This window comes from Rhinatrema bivittatum, chromosome 6 (genome assembly GCF_901001135.1).
Source record: "Rhinatrema bivittatum chromosome 6, aRhiBiv1.1, whole genome shotgun sequence".
NCBI lineage: Eukaryota > Metazoa > Chordata > Amphibia > Gymnophiona > Rhinatrematidae > Rhinatrema > Rhinatrema bivittatum.
The window spans coordinates 263,539,827-263,557,386 of NC_042620.1; the positions used below are offsets into that span (position 1 = coordinate 263,539,827).

Genomic DNA, 17,560 nt, shown 5'->3' on the forward strand with positions numbered 1-17,560 from the left:
CTTATTCTTGGGATAAGCAGCTTGGAATCTATCTACCCTTGGGATCCTGCTAGGTACTTGTGACCTGGCTTGGTCACTGTTGGAAATAGGATACTGGGCTTGATGGACCCTTGGTCTGACCCAGTATGGCAAGCCATATGTTCTTATGTTCTGGAAATCAGAAGAACAAGTTGATATAGTTGGTTGGGTCTCCTTGTGATCTTCATAAGTAAGGCTGTTAAATTGTCTTCTTGTTTTTAGAGTTCTGTCTTGCTCATTTGTTTGCTTGTTTTCCTGGAAGCTCTCTGCTTTTCAGGTAAGGGGATTGTTTTTTTAAAGTTTTACTTTAGCTTGTTACATAGAATATAGACAAGCTGAGTGCAGTGCAGGATCCTATAGGGAGTGATGTCAGCAGTCAAGTAGTTCTCTGTCTCCTGGCTGGGGAGCATAACCCATTCCTCTGGACTGGTCTGGCTAGATTCAAGGAAAGGAAATTATTGGGTAAGAATTAATTTCACACTTTTGTCTTTCTCAGGATCTCTTGTTTTCTCTCTTCATTTCCCCCTCTTTGTGCTTTTTTAATTTCCCATATATGATTTCTGCTTTGCAGGAAAAACCAAAGATGTTTGCAAAAGGGACGGAGATCACTCATGCTATTGTGGTGAAAAAACTCAATGAGATTTTGCAAGCCCGAGGCAAGAAGGGAACGGACAGGTGAGAGAGAGAGAGCCAAGGGCACAGGATGAAAATAGAGCAAATAGGTTTGAGAGAGAGGGCAGGGGATAAGGTGAAAAGCTAATGGACGTACTGGTGAGGAGGATACACTGCAGGGTGTAAAGAAGAGAGTAAGGTAAAAGGGATGGTAGTGGATAGTGTGAAGAGAGTTTTCTAAGTTAGCCTTTTTTGGACTGTATTGTGTCCTCATTTCTGAGAATACTGGAGGGAAGAGTGTGGAGTGACAGGGAAAAAACATGGCTTTTAACAATTGATCTCCTTACTCTGCTCATAGGGCAGCTCAGATTGAGCTCTTGCAGCTGCTGTATAACATCGCAGCTGAGAATAACCTTGGAGAGGGTGTGGCTGTCAAGATAAAATTCAACATTGTGGCTTCTCTGTATGACTACAACCCAAACCTAGCCACTTACATGAAGGTAAAATGTGTTTTTGCTGGCATGCTTGTTGTCCTTGGTATGTGACTAAAAATGAGCTTCATCTTATTTGCACATACTATTTATTTCTTGTCACCCAGATAGTTTGGGGGTGCACACTGATACTCTATGCCAGTGCTTCCCAAACCTGTCCTGAGGGCCCCATAGCCAGTCAGGTTGTCAGGATATCCACAATGAATATGCATGAGATACATTTATACCATGCAGGCTCAGTAAAAGCAAATGTATCTCATGCATATTCATTGTGGATATCCTGACCATCCGATTTGGGAAGCCTCATCTATGCCTTTATAAAGGAGAGGTGGAACACTATGATGGCCCACACTCTTGTTTTGCATGGTATGAAGGGAAGGGCATACTGTGATAGCCTGCCGCCTTTTCTCTTAGTGGGGATCATGCTCTCATGCTATGTCTTATTGTCCTGTTGGCAGGCTGAGATGTGGAAAAAATGCTTGGACTGTATCAATGAACTGCTGGATATTCTCTTTGCCAATCAGAACATGTTCATTGGCGAGAACATTGTGGAGGATTCTGAAAATCTGAGCAACATGGATCAGGTAAGCATCATTTTTCTTTTCCCAAGTTCTCATGCATATGAACACAAACTCACCCTTCCCTGTACATATCCGGATCAGTCCAGACCGTGGGTTGAGCCTCCCCTCCAGCAGATGGAGACAGACCAAAACTGAAAGGATATCCTATATCAGGACAGAGCCTACCCTGCAGCCCTTCAGTATAACCATTGTCAAAGCAGAAAAAAACACCAATAACAGGATCAAACAAGTAACTATAAAACTCAATTGAGCAATTCAACAACTTTTTAAGGAACTCTGTAGAAAGGAACATTCTTGCATATACTTTGTCACCAAAACCAAAGCTTCCGGTGTAAGCTTCTGGTGTTCTGAAGAGAAGAATACAATACTGACTTCTGAAAATCTGCAATAAAAGAAGCTTCGATTGGACAACATGAAAGAACAAATAGGGAAGGGCATCTGGACTGTTCCCTGTACGTACCTGGATCAGTCCAGACCGTGGGTTATGTCCCCAATCCAGCAGATGGAGTCAGTCCAAAGCTTTGAGGGGGCGTCACCATAAGTACTACTACCCCCTCTGCAGGAGTTCAGTATCTTCTGACTCCAGCAGATGCGAGTAGGGGAATCTGGGCTTGCTCCCGATCACCTATAACCTGTTTGTGTTTCCCTTGTCTTAGGACTTTATCCTCTGTCTTTAACTAGTTTGTCTGGATCAAGTTGTTGAAAAAAAAAAAAAAAAGATTAATTAATTAGGACAAAGTTAATTACCTAATTGGAGAGGCGTGGCTTCCCTGTCGTGCTTCTCTGTCTCTCTCTCTCTCTCTCCTTCCGGCGTTAGTGGCTTCTTCGGGGTAAGTTGCCTTTTCTATTGCTGCTGTTATTTTATTTTTACAGTTAGGTTGGACGCGGTTGCCGGTGGGACCGGCCTACCAGCGTCTTCTCCCTCTCCCGCGGCCATCTTGCGGCTCCACGTGGGCTGCAGCAGGGAGCAGGGGGAGAGTTGTCGGCGGGTCGTGCGGCCAGGAAGGCCCCCCCGCGGCGCCGTTTTTCTCATCGGCGGGTAGCGCAGGCCATCCGGGCCCCCCCGCAGCGGCGTTTTTCTCGTCAGCGGGTAGTGCAGGCCATCTGGGCCCCCCCGCAGCGGCGCTTCGTCTCGCGGCCCCCCCCCCGAGGTCGGGGTGTTCTAGCTGCCGGGACCTGTTTTCCCATCGCGATCTCGATGCCGCGGCCGGCGCGTTGCTCGGCCTGCGGCGAGCCTGGATCGCGCGTGTCAAGGGAGGGGATCTGCGCGAGGTGCCTCCCCGGGGGGGAAGGCACGTCTCGGACCCTCACTCATTCTCTCCCTATGGCAGCCTTACCCGGGCGGCGCGGGCCGGCCCCTCCCCCATTCCTGGCGGGAACGGCGGCCATTTTACATGCGCTGCACCCTGAGGGAGCACAGGCAGCGCTGGGGGATGGGGAAGCCTCAGAGGGCTCTCCCCCGTACCTACATCCGGAGACAGATCCGGAGGAAGACCCGCAGGGGCAGGGTCCCCCGGGGCCCCCACCCGCGGTACCCCCCCCCGAGTAGGCCGGGGTTTTCCCCGGAATTTATTCGGCTGATGCACACTGCGTATCTTCAGGAGCTGGCGGCTCCCATGGGACCTCCACCACCCAAGCTACCGCGGCCTTCGTCCCTCTCCCCGGCCCCCCCCGCTCCGGCGGGCGTGGGGGCCCCACAGCTCCCCGTACACGCCCGACTCCCGGTGGCCTCGGGGGGGACTGGGTCGGCCCCAGTTTCCCCTGGGGCGGATCCTGCAGCTTCGGGGCAAGGGGACTCTACTTCGGAGGGAGAGGATCCACGCACGCTGCGCCTCTTCCAGCGGGATGAGCTGGACGACCTAATCCCTCAAATCATCCAGGGATTGGACCTCGATCCTCCTCCGGACCCGCCAGCTCCCGTTGCGCCCGCTGTCGTCACTTCCTCTAAGAAGGGGGATCCCGTACTGGCAGCTCTGCGTCCGAGAGCTCAGGCTTTTCCCATTCACGAGTCGTTCCTGCAGCTTCTCACCAGGGAATGGGATGCCCCGGAAGCCGCTCTAAAGGGCAGCCGCGCCATGGAGAGGCTGTATCCGCTGCCGGAAGATTTCCTGGATCTCATCAAGGTACCCAGGGTGGACTCCGCGGTGTCGGCGGTCACGAAGAGGACGACCATACCGGTTACGGGTGGAGCGGCGCTAAAAGATACGCAGGATCGAAAGTTGGAAGTCTTCCTCAAGCGAGTCTTCGAGGTTTCCGCCGTGGGGCTGCGGGCGGCGATGTGCAGCTCGCTTGCCCAGCGGGCCAGTCTTCTCTGGGTGCAGCTACTGCTCACCTCGCAGGTGTTACCACCCGAGGAGGCCGCCCAGGCGGATAGACTGGAAGCTGCGGTGGCATACGGGGCTGACGCCTCCTACGATCTCTTTAGGATCCTCGCCCGCTCCATGGCCTCGGTGGTGGCGGCTCGTCGACTTCTCTGGCTACGCAACTGGGCGGCGGACACGTCCTCCAAATCGAGTCTGGGTTCCCTGCCATTCAGGGGTAAGTTCCTGTTCGGGGAGGACCTGGACCAGATCATCAAATCCCTGGGGGAAAACGCGGTCCATCGCCTGCCGGAAGACAGATATCGTTCCACCAGGGCATTCTCGTCCTCCCGGACCAGAGCCAGGGCGCAAAGACGCTACAGGACTTACAGGCCGGCGGCGGCTCGGCCCCCTGCCACCAGGTCTCAGACCTGGACACGCTCCTTTCGCGGGCGCCGCCCCGCGCGTCCCGCTCCCGCGGCGGGACAACTCTCTCTCAAGTCCTCTCAATGATGTTCAGCTCGCCCACTCCGCCGTCCCCAGGATTGGAGGGCGGCTGGCGTTCTTCTACGAGGAGTGGGCGCGGATCACCTCGGATCAGTGGGTCTTGGACACCATAGGACGCGGCTACGCGTTGGAGTTTGCCCGCGCTCCAAAGGGACGGTTCATCTTCTCTCCCTGCGGCTCGGCTGTCAAGCGAAGGGCGGTGCAATTGACGCTGGACAGATTGTGGGAAATAGGCGCCATTGTGCCCGTACCCTCCGCAGAGGTGGGCTCGGGCCATTATTCCATCTACTTCGTGGTACCGAAGAAGGACGGTTCCTTCCGCCCCATTCTGGACTTGAAGGAAGTCAACAAATCCCTTCGGGTGGTCGGGTTTCGCATGGAAACGCTACGATCGGTGATCGCGGCGGTACATCGAGGGGAGTTCCTGGCCTGCTTGGACCTGACGGAGGCCTACCTTCACATTCCCATTTGCCGGGAGCATCATCGTCTCTTACGGTTCAAGATTCTGGATCAGCATTTCCAGTTTGTGGCGCTCCCGTTCGGATTGGCAACGGCTCCGCGCACCTTCACCAAGATTATGGTGGTCGTGGCGGCTGCCCTTCGGAAGGAGGGTATCCTAGTTCATCCTTATCTGGACGATTGGCTCATCCGAGCGAAGTCTTTTCGGCATGGACAGACGGCAGTGGCCAGGGTGATAGAGTTTTTGCAGTCTCTGGGATGGGTGGTGAACTTCTCCAAGAGCTCCCTCGTGCCCTCGCAGCGCTTGGATTTCCTGGGAGCGACCTTCGACACCCGTCTGGGCGCGGTTTTCCTACGACAGGACAAGGCACAGGCCCTACGAGAGCACATACAGCGGTTCTCTGCATTACCAGCTCCCACCTCCTGGGACTATTTACAGCTCCTGGGGGTGATGGGGTCTACCATCGACATGGTCCCCTGGGCATTCGCGCACCTCCGACCTCTGCAAAGAGCACTTCTCTCCCGTTGGAAACCACTCTCGCAGGACTACCAGGTGATTCTCCCGCTGCCCCAGCTTGCCAGGAGCAGCTTCTCCTGGTGGATGGTCCCGGAGAATCTGGCTCGCGGCATGTCCCTCGATCTACCAGATTGGGTAGTGGTAACCACCGACGCCAGTCTCATAGGCTGGGGAGCAGTCTGCGATCGCAGCGCCACACAGGGGACGTGGTCCGCGGAGGAGTCGAAGTGGTCCATCAATCGTCTGGAAACCAGAGCGGTCAGGTTGGCGCTTATCCACTTCCTGCCTCTCCTTCGGAATCGGGACGTCAGAATCTTATCCGACAACGCGACAACGGTGGCCTACATCAACCGACAGGGCGGCACTCGCAGCCCGCAAGTCGCACTCGAGGCAGCGATGCTGATGCAGTGGGCGGAACGGCATCTGGGCCGTCTGGCGGCCTCACACATCGCGGGAGTAGACAACGTCCAGGCGGATTTCCTCAGTCGCCAGTTTCTGGATCCCGGAGAGTGGTCCCTCTCCGACGAGGCCATGCAGTTGCTTGTCCGGAGGTGGGGACCTCCCCACCTGGATCTCATGGCGTCCGCCCAGAACACCAAGGCTCCTCGGTTCTTCAGTCGCCGGAGAGAGCGGGGGGCGGAGGGCGTCGATGCTCTCGCGCTCCCGTGGCCGGCCGATCTACTCCTATACGCGTTCCCTCCGTGGCCACTGGTGGGAAGACTACTCCGCCGGATAGAGGTTCATCAGGGGACGGTAATACTCGTCGCGCCAGAGTGGCCAAGACGGCCTTGGTTTGCGGACCTCCTTCAACTGGTAATCGACGGACCCATCCGTCTGGGACATCTGTCCCGCCTCCTTCACCAGGGACCGGTATTTTTCGACCAGGCAGAACTCTTCTGTCTTGCGGCCTGGCTTTTGAGAGGCGCCGCCTCCGCCGACGGGGTTACCCGGAGGCGGTAGTGTCTACGCTGCTACGCTCTCGAAAGACTTCGACGTCGGTGGCCTATGTTCGAGTCTGGAAGGTGTTCGAGCTGTGGTGTACCGGCCTGAACACCAGACCCAAGGAGGCGTCTGTCTCCCAGATCCTCCAGTTTCTCCAAGCAGGGGTGGACAAGGGACTCGCTTACAACTCTCTTCGGGTTCAAGTGGCCGCTCTCGGCTCCCTCCTGCGTGACGGAGGCTCTCTGTTACAACACCCGGACATCGTCCGTTTTCTCAAGGGAGTCAAGCACTTGCGGCCTCCATTGCGGGACCCTTGTCCCTCTTGGAGTCTCAATCTGGTACTACGTTCCATGTCGGGACCTCCGTTTGAACCTCTCCGAAATGCGACAATCAAGGATCTCACTCTCAAGGCTGTGTTCCTGGTGGCCATCTGCTCCGCTCGGCGTATTTCCGAGCTACAGGCTCTGTCGTGCAGAGAACCTTATCTCCGGTTTTCCGATTCGGGAGTCTCGCTTCGTACTGTGCCCTCCTTCCTTCCGAAGGTGGTGTCCGCGTTTCATATGAATCAGACGGTGGAACTTCCATCTTTCCCTTCGTCGGAGCCGCGTTCGCTACGTCTCCTTGACGTCCAGCGCACCCTGCGCCTTTACCTGGAGGCTACGAATGATTTCCGGACTTCTGACCATCTCTTCGTCCTTTGGTCCGGGCCCCGGAAGGGATCTCAGGCCTCGAAGACGACCATTGCAAGATGGCTGAAGGCCGGCATTGCCGCTTCCTACATTGGGGTGGGGCGGACGCCCCCGCCCGGAATCGTAGCGCATTCTACACGTTCTCAGGCGGCCTCCTGGGCGGAGAGTCGCTCGGTGTCTTCGCAAGAAATCTGTAGAGCGGCCACCTGGAAGTCGTTGCACACGTTCTCAAGACACTATAGACTACATCTCGCCTCGTCCGTTCATGGACACTTTGGCGAACAGGTTCTACGAGCAGGCCTCGCAGGATCCCACCCGGGTTAGGGAAGCTTGGGTACATCCCACGGTCTGGACTGATCCAGGTACGTACAGGGAAAAGAAAATTATTACTTACCTGCTAATTTTCGTTCCTGTAGTACCATGGATCAGTCCAGACGCCCACCGCATTTGGGTTCTTCTCCTGCTCCGCTGTCTTGGGGCTGATTCTCTCAGCTGTTCCTCATGTTACAGTAGTGTCTTCCTGCTGTTTCCTTTTTACGTGTACCAGTTTTTTTCACTGTTTATGGAGGTTGACACGCTATGTTCATGGCCCCCACCCGTTCGTGGGGAGGTTCCAGTTTTCTCTATTTCAGTTTAGCGGCTTATTGTTGCCGTCTTGTTTCAACTTGATCCACTCAGGAGGTTTTCTGTTTTCTCGGGCTCTGATATACTCGATACTGAACTCCTGCAGAGGGGGTAGTAGTACTTATGGTGACGCCCCCTCAAAGCTTTGGACTGACTCCATCTGCTGGATTGGGGACATAACCCACGGTCTGGACTGATCCATGGTACTACAGGAACGAAAATTAGCAGGTAAGTAATAATTTTCTTATCCGTGGTACTACAGGAACGAAAATTAGCAGGTAAGAACTAATTTTCCTTTCCCTGTACGTACCCGGATCAGTCCAGACCATGGGATGTACCAAAGCTTCCCTAAACCGGTGGGACCGAGACAATACCGCTCGAAGCACTTGCCTACCAAAAGAACCAAAGACTGGTGCTTGCACATCCAGGCGGTAGTGTCGAGCAAAAGTATGCAGGGATGTCCAGGTAGTGGCCCTGCAGATTTCTTGCGGAGAAACAGATTGATTCTCCACCCAGGAAGTAGCTTGAGAACGCAGCGAATGAGCCTTTAGGCCCTCAGGAACCGCCTGACCTTGACAAAGATAGGCCGAGGAAATGGCTTCCTATAACCACCGAGCAATGGTAGCCTTAGAGGCCGGTTTGCCCCGATTCGGACCACTCCAGAGGACAAAGGGATGATCAGATACCCCTGGTGGATGGGTTCTCCGGGGGAGGCCTGGAGGCTCAAAACTTGTAGTCAGCATTGGATCAGGACCTCCTGAGGAGAAGTCTGATGATTCTTCAGATTTTGTCCTGCTTCTTCACAGGTCTTATAGAGCTAGAAAGTCTGCGGGGCGGTGCAGAACCAAGCAGGGGTTGTTGCAGGGACCCCAGCCCATTAAGAGTCAGGTTATCTCGAGCTGCAGGAGCGACGAGGGTTCGTCAAGTGCTGCAGATGTCCGCTCTGGTGGATGAGGAGGATAGTTTCTCTGAGGTTTCAGAAGTGGAGGATCCACAAGGACAAGATTCCCGGAACTCAGATCCGGCCCTGAGGGATCCAGTTTTGGATGGAGTCCGGGGGAAAGCCCCGGCTGTGGAAGATGATGATCCCACGGTTGTGCGGCTGTTCCATAGGGAAGAACCGGCCCCCCTGATTCCCCAAGTTTTGGCAGAATCGGGGATAAAAGTCCAGCGAGAGGAGTCTGATCAGGAGGATGTGGACCTGGTCATGGCTGGTCTCCAGGGTCCAGCAAAAGTATTCCCTTTTCATAAGTCCATCAACCAGTTAGTTTTTCGGGAGTGGGACACTCCAGAAACTGGCTTAAAGGTCATCAGGGTTATGGACAAATTGTATCCTTTGCCTGAGGACACCCTGGAACTCCTTTGGATTTCGAAGGTGGATGCTTTGGTCTCGGCGGTCACAAAGACGACAATTCCTGTAGAAGGCTCGGCTGCTCTTAAGGATCTTCACGATAGGAAGTTTGAAGTATCTGCTCTCTGCATACGTGCTGCAGTGTGCAGCAGCTTTATGCCGAGAGTGGGTCTGCGATGGGTGCAGCAATTGTAGGCTGACAAATCTGTTTGACTCGAAAGCTAAGAAGGCAGAGCTTATGGAGTGGATGCCCTGTAGGACCTCATCAGGACTTCGTCCAGAACAATGATGCTGTAGTATTGGCCAGGAGACTCTTCTGGTCAAGGAACTGGTCAGCTGATGTCATCCAAGTCTCAGTTGGGAGCATTACCTTTTAAGGGGAAGCTTCTCTTTGGTCGAGATTTGGAGGAGCTGATCAAACATCTTGGGGAGAACAAAGTTCATAAATTACCTGAGAATAAGCCTAGAACTGGGAAAGAGTCTTTTCCTTCGCGCTCTCACTTCAGAGGGAATGAGTGTTTTCAACCTAACAGAGCCCTCTGGTGGCGCCCAGAGAGAGTCCTCAGGGAGACCATCATCCTGGAATCGGTCCTTTCACGGACGAAGGCCAAATGGAGATGGCTTCAGCCAGGGTGGTGTTGGAGCCAAGTCCACTCAATAAGGTGAGGCCGGTCCACTCCTCAGTCCAGCCTATTGGGGGTTGGTTGGCTCTTTTTTTTTACGAGGAGTGGACCCAAGATCATGTCAGACCAGTGGGTTCTAAGCATAAGACAAGGTTACGTTTTAGAATTTGCTCGTCCGCTAAGAGACTTATTCATGGTCTCCCCATGCGCTTATGAAGAAAAGATGCTGGCGGTGCAGCAAACCATCCATCGCCTTCAAATGCTGGGAGCCATTTGTCCGGTCCCACTAGGGGACAGGCCATTATTCCATCTATTTCGTCGTCCCCCAGAAGGAGGGAACATTCTGCCCCATCTTAGATTTGAAGAAAGTAAATGTGGCTCTCAAGATTCCTCTGTTTCGGATGGAGACCTTGCATTTGGTCATTGCACAAGGGGGGAGTTCCTGGATTTGACTGTGGCGTACTTGCACATAGGAATCAGGCCCGATCATCAAAGATATTTAAGATTCATGGTCCTGGGAAGGCATTTTCAATTTTGCGCCCTTCTGTTTGGGCTAGTGACTGCTCCCAGGACCTTCACCAAGGTGATGGTCGTGGTGGCAGCAGCCCTTCAGAGAGATGGCAGCTTGGTTCACCCATAACTGGACGATTGGCTGATTTGGGCGGTCAGAAGTCCTTTGCCATGATGCAGTGCACTTGGTGCTTCAGTGCCTGAGTTCACTGGGGTGGATAGTCACCTTTCCTCTATTTAGATCTTGGAATTTCTGGAGGCCCGGTTCAACAGGAGTGCATTTCTAAGTTGCAGCTACAAGTCCACAGCTTTTTGGACTAGCAGGTGCCCAGGGTGTGGGATTACTTGCAGGTGCTCGGGTCCATGGCTTCCACCTTTGAGTTGGTTCTCTGGGCCTTTGTGCATATGCAACCTCTTCAGTCGGCGCTGCTGTCCCGTTGGGACCCATTGTGGGAGCAGTTCTAGTTTCCTCTGCCTCTTACACAGTTAGCCAGGTCCAGTCTCTCATGGTGGCTTGGTTGGCGCCAGTTGAGGCGGGGAGTGGACTTGGTGGTGCTGGACTAGATGATTGTTACCATTGATGCTAGTCTCTCCGGGTGGGGAGCAGTGTGTCAGATCAGTCTGTTCAGGAGCAGTGGACGGTGGTGGAAGCAGCATGGTCCATCAGTTGCTTAGAGACGAGAGTGGTGCAATTGGCTCTGTGTGCCTTTCTTTCTCGGTTACAGGGGAAACCGGTGAGAATCTTGTTGGACAATGCAACAACAGTAGCTTATATCAACCAACAGGGAGGTACCAAGATTCGGGCGGTAGCCCAGGAGTTGGTCACTTGGGTGGAGCAGCATCTGGCGCTTTTAGCGACCTCTCACATAGTTGGCGTGGAAAATGTATAAGTGGATTTTCTCAGTCGGCAGCAGCTGGATCCCGGAGAGTGTGAGCTGTCTGAGGAAGCAATGAGCCTTATCAGTCACAGGTGGGGCAAGACCGCACATAGATCTAATGACCACTTACCAAAATGCCAAGGCTCCTCGGTTCTTCAGTTGAAGAAGGGAAAGAGGAACAGGGAGCGGATGCCTTGGTGCTATCTTGGCTGAAAGGCATTCTTCTGTATGTGTTTCCACCGTTGGCCACTGGTGGGCAAAGTGTTGCAGCGGATAGAGCTCCATACGAGGGACGTGATTCTGGTGGCACTGGAGTGGCCGAGGCTCCCGTACTTTGCAGATCTGATCAACCTGGCAGCAGACAGTCTGGTACGGCTGTCTCTTGTCAAAACATCTGTGTCAGGGCCCCATCTTTTCACATCAGGCGGATCGCTTCTTTCGCAGCTTGGTTTTTGAGAGGAAGTGGTTAATGCAGAAAGGATATTCTGAAGACATGATTTCTACTCTCTTGCAGGCTAGAAAGTCTTCCACTTCCTTGGCAAGGAGGGTATGGAGAGTGTTTGAGTCCTCATGTGCATAGCTAGGTATTGATCCCATGTGGGCGTCAGTGGCACATATTTTGGCTTTTCTACAAAAAGGATCAGCGAAGGGTTTAATCTTAAATGCCCTCAGAATTCAGGTGGCAATTTTGGGCTGCCTGCGAGGTAAGGTTCGGGGAGTGGCTCTAGCTGTACATCTGGATGTAGTGTGCTTCCTCTTGGGGGGGGGGGGGGGTGAAGCTGTGTCCCTTCTGGAGCCTTAACATAGTCCTTAAGTGCGTGGCACCATTCGAATTTCTAAAAAGGGCTACTATGAAAGATCTCACTTTAAAGTTGGTTTTCTTGGTGGCTATTTGTTCGGCTCAACGGATCTTGGATCTTCAGGCCATATCGTGCAGAGAGCCCTTTTTGAGGATCTCTGATTCGGGGATCTCGTTGAGGATGGTTCCTTCCTTTCTACCAAAAGTGGTATCGTTTCACTTAAATCAATCAGTGGAGCTCCTGTCTTTTCTGAGTTTGGATGCTTCGGCGCTTCAGGCAAGGGAGTTGCGGCATTTAGACGTGAAGCGGGCGTTGTTGCAGTATCTTAAGGTCACTAATAGTTTCCAGTTGTCGGATCATCTTTGTGCTATAGCACGGCGCAAAAAAGGGTCATAAGGTGTCAAAGGACATGATTGCATGCTGGTTGAAGGAAGCTAATGCTGCAATGTATATTTGTAAGTGTCACCCTGTCCTGGAGGGGTTGCAGGCGCAATCTACCCATTCTCAGGCAGCATCTTGGGCTGAATGTCAGCAAGTTTCACTGCAAGAGATTTGCAGGGGAGATACTTGGAAGTCATTGCACACTTTCGCTGGGCATTATCGTTTGGATGTTCAGGCCCCAGCAGCCATGGGGTTTGGGAAGTGTAGGCTTCAAGTAAGACTTTCAAAGTTCCACCCCGTTTAGTGAAGTTTTGGTACATCCCAGGAGTCTGGACTGATCTGGGTACGTAGGGAAAGAAAAATTGGTTCTTACCTGCTAATTTTCGATCCCGTTATACCACAGATCAGTCCAGAGTCCCGCCCTGTTGGGGAAACGGTAAATTTGGAAAGTCCACTTGATCTGTTGTAATTAGCCTGAAGTTTCTGAAGATTGTCACAGGTTTTGTTAGACCTGCACGCTTTTTTGGTATGGGCATAGTTGTTTAAAATAAGTAAGTAAATTTTTTTTCCCTCTGCTCGTTCGGGGGGGGGGGGGGGGGGCGCTGTTTCTCATTGGTATTGCTATGCTTGTTATCTTGGCTTGGGTACTGATCAATACTGTTGGACTGCAGGTGGCACCTCAGGTTATGTGGCAGTGTCAGCAAAACTTTCTCTGTCTCCATCTGTTGGAGGGGAGGCAAAACCCAGGAGCCTGGACTGATCTGTGGTACTACAGGAATGAAAACTAGCAGATAAGAACCAATTTTCCTTTGCATCCCAACCAGCAGAAGGAGACTGAGAATGTTTTATTGACACTGCTACATAATCCCAAGTGCCACCTGCAGTTCCCCCAGTATTTCTCTGTCTCCAGCAGATGGTAGAGGGATGGAGGCCCCTCTTCCTAGTAACAAGACTGCTTGGATGGTCCCTAGTGAGCTGGGCATATAACTAGAGTCATTCAGGAAGAAGCTGCCCTGAATGTTGGAAGGTGATGTCAGCAGGTGACTAGAGCAGGAAATCAAGGAAGAAAAAATAATTCAATTTTAGGAAAAGGGAAAGACCAGCCAATGAGCAAAAAGGGGTTAGAAAGAAAAAAATACTGGCAGAGCCTGTAGCAATACAGCCATAGCCTCTGAGAAGAAAGCAAGCTCCTGCATTGCCAGTCCCAGTGCAGTGAGTTTCTGCACAGGGCCAAAACAGCCAACTTTCCATATAATTGCCTCTGGTACAAATTAAGTGCCTCATTTAATAAGCATGTTTCCCATAGATCCAGAATGGAAGAAAAGCCTTAGTAAATCAAGCCCTTAGATTGTTAGCCTTCTAGGGATAGGGACATACTTTACAGTATCTGAGTGTAATCCGCTTTGAAGTGCCAAACGGCTGAATATAAATCAAATAAACTGTGCCCACACCTTGCCAGTTGCTTTCGGGAGTCCTTTACTCTCCGAAATACGTATCATTGAGGGAAAATATCCCTGTATTTGAATGCCAACCTAAGCTGCCTGAACCAGCAGGGAACAGATGTGCCAAGCAAGACGCCAGCAGGAAATTGTGGGACTTCTGCTGAAACTAAACAGTGTGAGGTTACATATCATATATATACTATCTTTAAATGTGTAAAATTCAGAACATTGTTCTTGAGTAGGAAACATTGCTGAGTGTTGCCAGCTGCCAAGCTGGTATTGCGTAGCAAATGGGGTTTGCGTTGTAATTTGTGGTGTCATATTTGACAGTTTTTAGCCATCTTTTCATGTATACCCAGCAAGGAGCTAAGAGAACCTGAGCAGCATGAAGCAGCTAGCAGTTTTCTTTGTCTGCCTTTTTAATTCTTGTCTGTAATTCCAACATGCATTGTGCTGTTGTCATCAGACTTTCCTTATTTCTGATACACACTGAATTCACGGACCCTCTAACATACAACAAATCATACCTGTTCTCACCTGTCCCCACTCTCTTTCAGCCGTTACGTGTCCGAGGCTGTATCCTAACTTTGGTGGAGAGGATGGATGAGGAGTTCACAAAGATTATGCAGAACACAGACCCGCACTCTCAGGGTTAGTATGGCTTGTATTTCAGTTTTGGGATTATGGTAGGAGATGAGCAGTGAGTGTACTCTTTTGTGGCAAAAGAGGGATGAAAGGCAGTGCCTGGTGGACATGAGATGGCTGTGTATGCATGTACCCTGCCTGCTGGGCTCAGAATGTGAACGCTGCATTCTGTGTCTGTGATTGAGTGGCACCCTCTCTTTCTTCTTCCCCTACTCGCTGCTTCTGGATTTAACTGATGAACCCTGCTCACATCTGCTTCCTGCAGAGTATGTGGATCACCTGAAAGATGAGTCTCTAGTGTATAACGTGATCGACCGTGCACAAAAGTACTTGCATGAGAAGGGCACTACAGAGGAGATATGTCGCATCTACCTACGCCGCATCTTGCATACTTACTTCAAGTTTGACTACAAGGCACACCAGCGCCAACTCTCCACATCCCAAGAGTCCAAGGTATGTTATCGCCTGGGAGATTACAATATGGGGGAGAGTCAACCTAGTATTTTCATAATTATTTTTTTCCTCTAAATTCTTAGTCAGAGCAGGACCAAGCAGAAAATGAGGGAGAGGACAGTGCAGTTCTCATGGACCGTCTCTGCAAGTACATCTATGCCAAGGATCGCACAGATAGGATTCGAACTTGTGCCATCTTATGCCATATCTACCACCATGCCTTGCATAACCGGTGGTTCCAGGCCAGGGACCTTATGCTTATGTCTCACCTACAGGATAATATCCAGCATGCTGACCCACCTGTACAGGTAACAGGTCTCTACTTTCACCTCATAATTCTTTCCCTGCTTCCTTCAACCTCACCTATGGAAGTCCTCCACTCATGCATATGGATAACTTCCCACTCCCCTGCTTATGTGTCTGTCTCCCTTTTTAACGGCCAGCAACACATTTAAGCTTCCCACTAACTTTCAGTTTTTACTGTGCCTTCCCCCATTCCCTAGATCTTGTACAACCGAACCATGGTGCAGCTGGGCATTTGTGCCTTCCGACAGGGCATGATCCGGGATGCCCATAATGCCCTGCTGGACATCCAGTCCAGCGGCCGTGCCAAGGAACTGCTGGGCCAGGGGCTGCTGATGCGTAACATGCAAGAACGCAATCAGGAGCAGGAGAAGATTGAGAAGCGGCGGCAAGTACCCTTCCACATGCATATCAATCTGGAGCTGTTGGAGTGTGTCTACCTGGTGTCAGCAATGCTGCTTGAGATTCCCTATATGGCTGCCCATGAGTTTGACGCCCGCCGAAGAATGATCAGCAAGCAGTTCCATCATCAGCTGCGTGTGGGGGAGAGGCAGCCCCTGTTAGGTGAGTCCTAGAGGGCAGGAGGGGTAGCAGTTGGTGCTAGGTGAGGTGGGGGTGATAGCAGTAACTTCTTTAGAAGGGGAGAGGCAACCACTGCTGGGCAAACCCCAGCAGAGAGAGGAAAAGCAGCTCAGAGGGATGTGGATAGAGTGTTTTTTTTCTACTGCAGGGTGAGAGTACCTGAAAAAGGGGGGCATATATGTGTATAGAAAAGTTTACTGAGCTTATGCTCTGGACTCTGTGTGTGTGCAGGAGGGATACAATATGAGACTACTTTATAATAATCTCTCTCCCCTCTTTCCCCATCCTCAAATATGTGGAAGTGACATTGATCTGCCTTTATAGCCGTTTCTCTCCCACCACCCCCTAATAGTGTGTTGGAAATACATGGTGGAATAGAGTGGCCCTACTTTGTTTCTTTTTATACTCAGTCTGGGTATATAGGGTTTCTCTTCTGTAGTTTCAATCTCAAAACCAATGGTTTGGTTTTTTTTTTTAATTCTCCCTCTTTGGCAATAATCTGCTGGTGTGGTTTCTAGGGCCACCAAGATTATACAAAGCCCAGGAGTGTCACAGTTCCTAGAAATGCACCTACAGATTGTGATAAATTGCAGGAAAACCTTGTGAGACTGGAAAATTGGGCATCCCAAATGGCAGATGAAATTTAATGTGGATAAGTGCAAGGTGATGCATATAGGGAAAAATAACCCATGCTATAATTACACAATGTTAGGTTCCATATTAGGTGCTACAACCCAAGAAAGAGATCTAGGCGTCATAGTGGATAACACATTGAAATCGTCGGTTCAGTGTGCTGCGGCAGTCAAAAAAGCAAACAATGTTGGGAATTATTAGAAAGGGAATGATGAATAAAACGGAAAATGTCATAATGCCTCTGTATCGCTCCATGGTGAGACCGCAGCTTGAATACTGTGTACAATTCTGGTCGCCGCATCTCAAAAAAGATATAATTGCGACGGGGAAGTACAGGGAAGGGCAATCAAAATGATAAAGGGGATGGAACAGCTCCCCTATGAGGAAAGACTAAAGAGGTTAGGACTTTTCAGCTTGGAGAAGAGACGGCTGAGGGGGGGATATGATAGAGGTGTTTAAAATCATGAGAGGTTTAGAACTGGTAGATGTGAATCGGTTATTTACTCTTTCGGATAATAGAAAGACTAGGGGCACTCCATGAAGTTAGCATGTGGCACATTTAAGACTAATCGGAGAAAGTTCTTTTTTACTCAACGCACAATTAAACTCTGGAATTTGTTGCCAGAGGATGTGGTTAGTGCAGTTAGTATAGCTGTGTTCAAAAAAGGATTGGATAAGTTCTTGGAGGAGAAGTCCATTACCTGCTATTAAGTTGACTTAGAAAATAGCCACTGCTATTACTAGCAATGGTAACATGGAATAGACTTAGTTTTTGGGTACTTGCCAGGTTCTTATGGCCTGGATTGGCCACTGTTGGAAACAGGATGCTGGGCTTGATGGGCCCTTGGTCTGACCCTGTATGGCATGTTCTTATGTTCTTATTATCATTCAGGTTAAAGCTCATTCCACTAGGACTCAGGTAGTATCCTGGGCGGAAGCTAAACTGCTGTCTCCCGTCGACACCTGCCGAAAGGCGACATGGTCCTCCTTACTCACCTTCTCCAGGTTCTATCGCCTGGATGTTCAGGCCCAAGAGGACGCAGCCTTTGCAAGGGCAGTGTTAACCAGACCGCGGGCAGCCTCCCGCCCCGATGGGAGTAGCTTTTGTACATCCTATTGGTCCTGGGTCCATCTGTCTACATGCTAGGAAATGGAGAAATAACTTACCTCATTTTGTTTTCCTTAGTGTAGACAGATGGACTCGGCATCCCAGCCACAG

General features: G+C 51.2%; 1 protein-coding gene across 1 annotated transcript in view; it reads left to right on the forward strand.

The window, feature by feature from the left end:
- LOC115094236 (eukaryotic translation initiation factor 3 subunit C) overlaps positions 1-17,560 on the forward strand; it is a 114,057-nt gene that overhangs the window by 55,982 nt on the left and 40,515 nt on the right. The window contains exons 10-16 of the mRNA XM_029607070.1: positions 590-693; positions 989-1,130; positions 1,580-1,705; positions 14,283-14,376; positions 14,636-14,823; positions 14,907-15,131; positions 15,327-15,690. Coding sequence (XP_029462930.1) covers positions 590-693; positions 989-1,130; positions 1,580-1,705; positions 14,283-14,376; positions 14,636-14,823; positions 14,907-15,131; positions 15,327-15,690 — 1,243 coding nt within the window. The remainder of the gene's footprint in view (positions 1-589; positions 694-988; positions 1,131-1,579; positions 1,706-14,282; positions 14,377-14,635; positions 14,824-14,906; positions 15,132-15,326; positions 15,691-17,560) is intronic.